At 44.2% G+C, this 10,227-nt stretch overlaps 1 protein-coding gene across 2 annotated transcripts in view; it reads left to right on the forward strand.

The window, feature by feature from the left end:
* The window catches only part of LRRC8E (leucine rich repeat containing 8 VRAC subunit E), a 60,908-nt gene extending 50,912 nt beyond the window's left edge, over positions 1-9,996 (forward strand). For both annotated transcript variants that reach the window (XM_040414680.1, XM_040414681.1), the window contains exon 3: positions 6,396-9,996. In XM_040414680.1, the coding sequence (XP_040270614.1) occupies positions 6,396-8,660 (2,265 nt within the window). In that variant the 3' untranslated portion in view covers positions 8,661-9,996. The remainder of the gene's footprint in view (positions 1-6,395) is intronic.
* The last annotated feature ends 231 nt before the right edge of the window (positions 9,997-10,227 follow it).

Below are 10,227 nucleotides of genomic sequence, written 5' to 3' on the forward strand. Positions count from 1 at the left end.
TGTTAGATTTACCGGCCAATAGTTTCCAGGCTCTGTTTTGACCCCTTTTTTAATATTGGTATCACATTTGCTAAGTGTCGATCCTGTCAATATGGAGTTCTTAAATATCAGAAACAAGGGTCTGTCTATGACATTAACTTAATTCTCTTAGGATATAGGGGAGTATGCCATCTGGACCCAGTGATTTTTCTACTTTAATCTTTTTCAGACGTCGCTGCACTTCATCCTGGGTCAGACAGGGCACTTTTAATGTGGAGTTTAATTTGACACTCTGTATTTCAGCATTAAGCTGGCTTTTAGCCTATATCCATTGCTATTACTTTGATGTACGTCAAGCGTGTCTGAAGTGGAAGCTGTCCCCAGGGAAGGCTCCTTACCATTGATTACACCTACACGATGACTCAATAATGCTGAGGTAGTAGATGCACCTCGAACTTGCCTCCCAAAGTGCTGAACACAAGGCTGACAAATATCAAAGCATACAGTATATTCAGCTTTCCTATGTAAGCCCCCTCAGCTGTCTAGGAGTTGCTCACAAATTGCCCCTTTTAGATAAGACATAGCAAATTTCTGTAATCTAATGGGATCCTGTCCTAATAAGAGAAGTACAGAGCTCCAAACTCCCTGCATCGGCATAGAATGAGATAATAAAGTCCAGTTGACTTGAGCCACAACTAGAGGGAGCTTTATAAGCGAACTGTATACTGTTTATACATTGAACTCTATAGTAAACCAGTATGCTTTTATGCTAGTGGTGTCAGAATTTTATCATTCAATCAGTTTTCCTTCACTTAAAGGGGTTGTGCCATTATAATAAATTGTCCCTTATGCACAGGATAGGGTATATGTGTCTAATTGTCAAGGGTCCAACTGCATGTCCACTTCTTCATTCAAGTCTATGGGACTGCTGTAGATAGGCGGATACAAACTTTCAGATGTCTCTGGTAGCCCCATAGAGCTGAATGAAGCGACAGCGTGCGGGGGACACAGGCCCCCGTTGTAATTGGCAAGGGTCCCGGCGGAGTGATAAGTTCTTGTAATGGGACATTTAAATATTGATGACCTCCTCAGGATAGGGTCATCAATACCTGATTGGGTGGATGTGTTGGAAGGTGGCATAGGGTCTTTGTCCAGTTCAGTCCCATTCAAGCTGCAATAGCATGCACAACCACTGTACAATGTATGTCGCTGTGGTTGGTATACTGTGACACATTCAAGCCCTGCAGCCTCTTCAAGCAGCTCATGGGTGGGGGTTCCAGGAGTCCGACACACACACACACACACACACATCAGATACTGATAACCAATCCTGAGTAATTTTCAAAATTTACCAGAAAACCCCTTCAACTCTGTCTATGCAGTGATTTGAAGCTCTGTGCCACCAGCTCTTCTCCATTAGGCTTATTGCACACGACAGTATATTTTCACGGTCCGCAAAACGGGGTCCCGTTTTTCCGTGATCCGTGACCGTTTTTTCGTCCGTGGGTCTTCCTTGATTTTTGGAGGATCCTCGGACATGAAAAAAAAGTCGTTTTGGTGTCCGCCTGGCCGTGCGGAGCCAAACGGATCCGTCCTGAATTACAATGCAAGTCAATGGGGACGGATCCGTTTGACGTTGACACAATATGGTGCCATTTCAAACGGATCCGTCCCCATTGACTTTCAATGTAAAGTCTGGAGTCCCTTTTATACCATGGGATCGGAGTTTTCTCCAATCCGATGGTATATTTTAACTTGAAGCGTCCCCATCACCATGGGAACGCCTCTATGTTAGAATATACTGTCGGATATGAGTTAGATCGTGAAACCTCATTTCCGACAGTATATTCTAACACAGAGGCGTTCCCATGGTGATGGGGACGCTTCTAGTTAGAATATACTACAAACTGTGTACATGACTGCCCCCTGCTGCCTAGCAGCATCCGATCTCTTACAGGGGGCCGTGATCAGCACAATTAACCCCTCAGGTGCCGCACCTGAAGGGGTTAATTGTACTATCATATACCCCTGTAAGAGATCAGGGCTGCCAGGCAGCAGGGGGCAGACCCCCCCCCCCCCTCCCCAGTTTGAATATCATTGGTGGCCAGTGCGGCCCCCCCCCCCTCCTCCCTCTATTGTAATAATTCGTTGGTGGCACAGTGTGCGCCCCCCCCCCCCCTTCCTCCCTCTATTGTAATAAATCGTTGGTGGCACAGTGTGCGCCCCCCCCCCCTTCCTCCCTCTATTGTAATAAATCGTTGGTGGCACAGTGTGCGCCCCCCCCCCCCTTCCTCCCTCTATTGTAATAAATCGTTGGTGGTACAGTGTGCACCCCCCCCCCTTCCTCCCTCTATTGTAATAAATCGTTGGTGGCACAGTGTGCGCCCCCCCATCGGCCCCCCCTCCCTCTATAGCATTAACAACATTGGTGGCCAGTGTGCGACCTCCCATCTAACCCCCCCCCCCCCCCCCCCGATCATTGGTGGCAGCGGGTTACTAGCAATAGTACAATAGTAAAAGATTCATACTTACCTGGGAGCTGCGATGTTCGTGTCCGGCCGGGAGCTCCTCCTACTGGTAAGTGACAGTTCATTTAGCAATGCGCCGCACAGACCCTGTCACTTACCAGTAGGTGGAGCTCCCGGCCGGACACGAACATCGCAGCAGCAGCCAGCAGCAGGTAAGTATGAATCTTCTACTATTGTACTATTGCTAAGTAACCATGGCAACAAGGACTGTAGTAGCGTCCTGGTTGCCATGGTTACCGATCGGAGCCCCAGCGTTTAAACTGGGACTCCGATCGGAACTCCGCTGCCACCAATGATGGGGGGGGGGGGGGAGATGGGAGGCCGCACACTGGCCACCAATGTTGTTAATGCTATAGAGGGAGGGGGGGCCGATGGGGGGCGCACACTGTGCCACCAACGAATAATTACAATAGAGGGAGGGCAGGGCCGCACTGGCCACCAACCTATTATTACAATAGAGAGGGGGGGGGGGCCGCACTGGGCACCAATGATATTCAAACTGGGGAGGGGGGAGGGTCTGCCCCCTGCTGCCTGGCAGCCCTGATCTCTTACAGGGGGATATGATAGTACAATTAACCCATTCAGGTGCCGCGCCTGAAGGGGTTAATTGTGCTGATCACGGCCCCCTGTAAGAGATCGGGTGCTGCCAGGCAGCAGGGGGCAGTCTTGTACACAGTTTGTAGTGTATTCTAACTAGAAGCGTCCCCATCACCATGGGAACGCTTCTGTGTTAGAATATACTGTCGGTTCTGAGTTTTCACGAAGTGAAAACTCAGCTATGAAAAAGCTTTTATGCAGACGGATCTTCGGATCCGTCTGTATAAAAAGTAACCTACGGCCACGGATCACGGACACGGATGCAATCTTGTGTGCATCCGTGTTCTTTCACGGACCCATTGACTTGAATGGGTCCGTGAACCGTTGGCTGTGAAAAAAATAGGACAGGTCATATTTTTTTCACGGCCAGGAAACACGGATCTCGGATGCGGCTGCAAAACGGTGCATTTTCCGTTTTTTCCACGGACCCATTGAAAGTCATGGGGTCCGCGAAAAAAAACGGAAAACGGCACAACGGCCACGGGTGCACACAACGGTCGTGTGAAAGAGGCCTTATACTGAGTGAGCATACCAGATCATAGGCATGGAGATCCAGCAGTTGGTTCTTGGCAACTCCTGCTGCTCCTGCTGCCAGCTTCCTTACTGCGCCGAAGGAAGGAAGCCGACAGCAGGAGCCCGTCCTTCACTCACTACGCTTGCGCCGAATACTAAAGGGGACGGCGTGAGATTTACGGGACACTGAGGAGAACTCGAAAGTCAATCAACTGGACCTGGGCGTGCCAAAGGGTGCGTAGACCGAGCCTCTAGGTGCTGAAGCAACGCCCTAATAGCACCTAGAGGCTCATTAGGCAGGGAGTTATAAAGCACACTGTTATGTTCTGCTGACATTAGCATATCGCTAATGTCATTGAGCTACATAACGTTATTTCTCATGACAGAAACCCTTTGATATGGTCATCAGCTAAATCTCTGTAGAAATGGAGTTCATGAGGAGGCATGAAGTAGAGAGGAGGGTGGGGGTGATGTGTATAATGGGCAGCAGCAGTTGTATGCAGTCTCCATTACCACAGTCTGTCCTCTCTGTACTTTGTCTCCTAATGGAATCCATTCCCACAGAGATTCAGTTAAAGTTCTTATAATCTGTATTCAGGATCATAACCCCTGACAAGTAGGAAAGGAGGATGAGGCGGCTCTTTACTTCAGTGCTCAGAAGTAACATGTCCTGTATGATTAGGACAGGTTTTGTGTGTATTAATAGAACAGTGACCATTTTGTTTCTCCTAATGATTGCTCCCTAAACAAAATGAGTCATTATAAATAATGAAAGTTATTTGGGAATATTCAAAATTTGTGTTTTAGAGATGGCTCACCTCTTAGACAACAATTGGAGTGGGTGCACCTACAAAGAAGATTACACCCAATCTTCAAAGAATAATATATAAATAGAAGAATAGTAGGGCACACCTACACTTGAATCCACATAGGAGATTTGGTATAATAAATGTAATTTATTCAGACAGGCACTTTGTGTAATATAACACACATGTATAATAACACATAAAACAGAATTAAACAAATATTCGCATGCTATATATTCTTAATATTACTAATAAAATTGATAAAATCGGTAAAGATGCACACTAAAACACACACTCATATATATAATCCTGGAAAAGAAATCCTAGAAGAAACAGAAGGAATAATCCTTCCTAAGGCTCTGTTTGTCCGTAATGCGGTGCTCACATAACAAGTCTGGTTGCTCAGCTGTATAGCACAGTTCGTAATATTCGGGAACTGCAAGGCAAAGTTCACAAGGTGGCTTCAGTGTAATCAAATAAGGATAAAAAGTCTAATAACTCATGTTCCTTTTGTTTGAATTTTAATGTCCCGAAGTTCAAAATTCTCCACTCCATGATTTCAAACCGACTACAAGGAGAGGGATCGGTATCAAACAAAATTGGCAGGAAAAATCTAAGACTGATTGCCGTAGTGAAAACCAACCTGCTGCTTGATTAAGAGCACCCTGCAGGAATCTCTACATACAAATTCACAAAGACGCCACTCCTGCAATTGATGACCGAAGATCCCTAAATCCATACCCTGGAAGCCATACCACTGCCTGGAAGTGTAACACACGTGGGACGCCACGCTAACCGCAACACAGCCGGCATAATTCTATGAAACCGTGAGTAGAAAACGAATGCCGAACCAGTGTATATACAGACAGTGAGCTTCGGGACATTAAAATTCAAACAAAAGGAACATGAGTTATTAGACTTTTTATCCTTATTTGATTACACTGAAGCCACCTTGTGAACTTTGCCTTGCAGTTCCCGAATATTACGAACTGTGCTATACAGCTGAGCAACCAGACTTGTTATGTGAGCACCGCATTACGGACAAACAGAGCTATAGGAAGGATTATTCCTTCTCTGTTTCTTCTAGGATTTCTTTTCCAGGATTATATATATATATGAGTTTGTGTTTTATTTGGGAATATATTTACAATAAAGTAATATTTTAAATATTTTCATTTTCTAAATTACGGAGTACCCCTTTAATGTCTATGGCACCTGGGATGGTTGTAATGTATATTTACAGCACAGTTAAGGCTACTTTCACACTCTCGTTTGGTGCAGATCAGTCATGGATCTGCACAGACGGATCCGTTCAGATAATACAACCGTCTGCATCCGTTCAGAACAGATCCGTTTCTATTATCTTTAACATAGCCAAGACGGATCCGTCTTGAACACTATTGAAAGTCAATGGGGGACGGATCCGTTTTCTATTGTGCCAGATTGTGTCATAGAAAATGGATCCGTCCCCATTGACTTACATTGTGTGTCAGAACGGATCAGTTTGGCTCAGTTTCGTCAGACGGACACCAAAACGGAATGGAGACTGAACTGATGCATTCTGAGTGGATCCTTTTCCTTTCAGAATGCATTAGGGCAAAACTGATCCGTTTTGGACCACTTATGAGAGCCCTGAACGTATCTCACAAACGGAAAGCCAAAACGCCAGTGTGAAAGTAGCCTAATCCTTTCTGTTTTCCTAAGAGGTGGATGCGGCCTAAGTAAGCGCCTCCATTAGCAGGGCTTGTAAAAATGTTTCCACTTCATGCTGCATTATGATTTTTTTTTCCACATTGATCTTCCTTTTATGTATGAACCTTTTTAAGTCTTTGTTATTCATCTTTTATGCATTAACCTATGCACTCTTCCCAATAACTCTTCTCCATCCCTCAGTATTGTTTCCACTCATTTCCTCAATCTGCTTGATTAGAAGAATCCTTTTGACTTCATGTCATTTTCTCTTCATCCACAGATAACTCAGGATAAAATCATCTGTCTGCCAAACCATACCTCTGCTGACTATGTTTCTCAAATCACCTGCAAAGAGTACACTGAAAACCCGCAAGCCACAAATTCTAGTGAGGAAGACCAGGCTATTACCACGGCTCCTCCGACTTCTACTCGTGAGATGAGCGGACTACGTAATAACTTGGACCTTCAGCAGTACAGCTTCATAAACCAAATGTGCTACGAAACTGCATTACACTGGTATGCCAAGTACTTCCCATACCTTGTGGTCATTCACACGCTCATCTTCATAATTTGTGGAAATTTCTGGTTCAAGTTCCCTGGTACGAGCTCCAAAATTGAACACTTCATCTCCATCTTGGGCAAGTGTTTTGATTCTCCTTGGACAACTCGAGCTCTCTCTGAGGTTTCAGGAGAGACAACACAGGAGAAAACTGCGGAGAGAGATATGTCAAAAACCAACTTTGATGAAACGAGCCCGGTCACAGGTGATCTTTCAGTTCCGGAGAAAATTGTAGCAGAGACTCCTTCAGCTAGTGTCTTGGACAAAAAAGAAGGAGAACAAGCCAAGGCTTTATTTGAGAAGGTCAAGAAATTCCGGCATCATGTGGAGGAAGGTGATATTCTCTATTCCATGTACATGCGTCAGACAATACTGAAAGTCTGCAAATTTGTTCTAATAACGATATACAATGCTGCCTTAGTGGGGAAAATACACTTTATTGTCCCATGTAGGGTGCATACAGAGGACATGACTGGATACAACAGTTTTTGTTGCAACCACACTAAAGCTCACCTCTTCTCCAAGTTGGCCATCAGCTACTTGTGCTTCTTGGGAATCTATGGTTTAACCTGTTTCTACACGCTCTATTGGCTCTTTCGTCGTCCCTTAAAGGAATATTCATTCAGATCAGTGCGAGAAGAAACCGGGATTGGGGACATCCCTGATGTAAAAAATGATTTTGCATTTGTACTTCATTTAATAGATCAATACGATTCTCTCTACTCTAAAAGATTTGCTGTCTTTCTGTCAGAGGTTAGTGAAAATCGACTCAGGCAGCTTAATCTCAACCATGAATGGCCAGCAGATAAACTAAGACAGAAACTTCAGCACACACCAGAAGGCAGACTGGAACTTCATCTGTTCAAGCTGCCAGGATTGCCAGATACAGTGTTTGAAGTGACAGAAACTGAATCCCTTAAGCTAGAACTGCTCAATGAAGTGATTATCCCTCCACTGGTGTCCAAGTTAGTCAGGTTAGAAGAATTGGCTTTGTTTAACTGCCCAGCTAAAGTACAACATGCTTCTCTGACTTACCTGCGGGACCATCTTAAGATTCTTCAGATCAAGTTTGATGATATAAAAGAGATTCCACTTTGGGTTTTTAGTCTTCGACGCCTTGAAGAACTGCACTTATTTGGCTACCTGTCCCAGGATGTCTCAAAAAATGCTACGCTTGAAAGCTTGAGGGAGTTAAAAAGCCTCAAAGTGTTGACCCTGAAGAGCAATCTTTCCAAAGTGCCTCAAACTGTTGCAGATGTGGCTAGCCATTTGCTGAAGCTCAGTGTACAAAATGATGGAACCAAGCTCCTTACACTTAATGCTTTAAAAAGGCTTTCACTCCTGAAAGATTTAGAGCTGATTCGATGTGATCTAGAGCGGATTCCCCATGCCGTCTTCAGTCTCAACAATCTACAGATGTTGGACTTGAAAGACAACAGCTTGCACACCATAGAGGAAATCATAAGTTTGCAACACTGCCGGAAACTGAGCGTCCTACGATTGTGGCACAACCAAATTGCCTACATCCCGGAACACATCCGCAAACTGAAGGGCCTTGAGGAGCTGTGCTTAAATCGCAACAAGATCCTTGTATTGCCACCTCAACTTTTCTTATGTACCAAACTCCGTCACCTTGACCTGTCTTATAATGAAATAAGAGAGGTGCCACCAGAAATCGGAGTTTTGCAGATGTTACAATTTTTGGCTTTGACTGGGAACTTTTTAGAGGATCTCCCTAATGAGCTATTTTTCTGCCAAAGGCTTAAGACTTTGAAGTTGGGACAGAATAAACTGACAAGTCTGTCGCCAAAAATTGGGTCCCTTGTCTCCTTAGTAAAACTAGAATTAAAAGGGAACATAATTGACCTGTTGCCTCCAGAACTTGGGTCTTGTACAAGTCTTAAAAAGACAGGTTTTTCGGTTGAGCAATCTCTACTGGAGACCCTACCTCTTGACGTGAAGGAGAGGCTAAGTGAGGAATTATAGAAGGGTTGGATGCTAGAACAATAACTTTTAGATTATGATTTCTAGTTCAGTGTCTATTTTGATACCACCCTCCAAAAAAAAAGTTATAGCTAGACCAAGAGTTGATGGACTAGTAACATTATGATATCAGAAGATCAAATAATTTTCTATAGGAGCTCATCCAGTACCTCCTGTCTTTCGTCTTCCTTCGTTTACTTGGCAGACATTGTGTATCCATACCTCAAAAACAGGCTTATGAAAAGTTGACATTCTTTATATTGCCTTCAAGACCAAGTAGTAGTCTCGACTACTCAAAGTTTACTCGTGCTGTATATTACGAATGTACCCATACAGAGGAAAGTTGCCTGTCTGTGACACATAGGGTATTTTATTTAATCTGTAGACGTCTGTATATTTAGTATTATTTAAGACCACCCTTTTTTTTAAAGAGGTTCTCTGGGACTTGGTTTTGATGGCCTATCCTAGGGATGTTTGATCACTGGGATTAAGCTGCAGCACCAGACATAGCTGTGTAGAGGTCCCAGGCTCAGACCCCTGTGTTTAAACACTTATTGCATATTTTAATGTAAGGTTATCAATTTTTAAAGGAACACTTCTAAACGGATACTGTGTTTTGCCTAGTGCAGGGCCTGAGGTGAGGGGTTGCCAAAAGGACACTGGTGTACTCTCCCCTCAAGCTCTGCATTAAGCATCACAAAGTATATCTGATTTCCTGGAGTGTTCCTTCAAAGTTGGCCATACACATTAGCTTAAAGGGGTATTCCCATCTGGACATAAATTTATGATGGCATAAGTGGGTGAGATGTGCCCAATCCATATCTCCACCTCCAGAGCTCCCCTTCACACACGCTTTGCCGACATGACAGGGGGTGGAAGGAATAGATTTTGGCTGGAGGACATGGGGCATTACAATGGTTGGTTTAATATTTTATGGAATGACCAATATATGGCCCAGAATGGACAAGATGTAAATTTTGTTTTATTTTATTTAAAATAAACATTTCAGTAAATGATTGTGTTACTTCGTCTCTTCCTAAAAGGCCATCCATATCACACTGCTGGATTGAAATTGTACATAACCTGTATGTGAAATGGCTTGGGGTTAGGAACAGCCAGCCGGAGCTCTGAGACTGCGGGAACCACTGGATCCCCATTGACTACGGTGGGATCCTGCTGCTTTCCAGCATAAGTACCTGTTTTCTGCCCATCTTAATCACGCCTCTAAGCCTAATTAAGCTGTTTTATTGACATCACGACCCAGATGTATGCTAGCATCCGGATCACCATGACAAATTAAATATACCAATTATACAAAAATCAATAAAGTTTCCATTTTACACCATCTCTTCTGTCCGTATTGGATCTTTTGGAGAATAATATGCAGAGACATTGCAATAATAGGATGACCATCACCACTAGAATATCTACCAGATAGTGAGGTCCAGTCTGTCATCACATGCTCCATTGTAGCCATTCTTGGCCTTGGTGGCCTTGTGCTGCCTGTGGACACGTCACTGCTAAGGTCAGTGTACAGCAGCAGCAGTGCATGTGATGATGGACAGGATGA

Source organism: Bufo bufo, chromosome 1 (assembly GCF_905171765.1).
Source record: "Bufo bufo chromosome 1, aBufBuf1.1, whole genome shotgun sequence".
Taxonomy (NCBI): domain Eukaryota; kingdom Metazoa; phylum Chordata; class Amphibia; order Anura; family Bufonidae; genus Bufo; species Bufo bufo.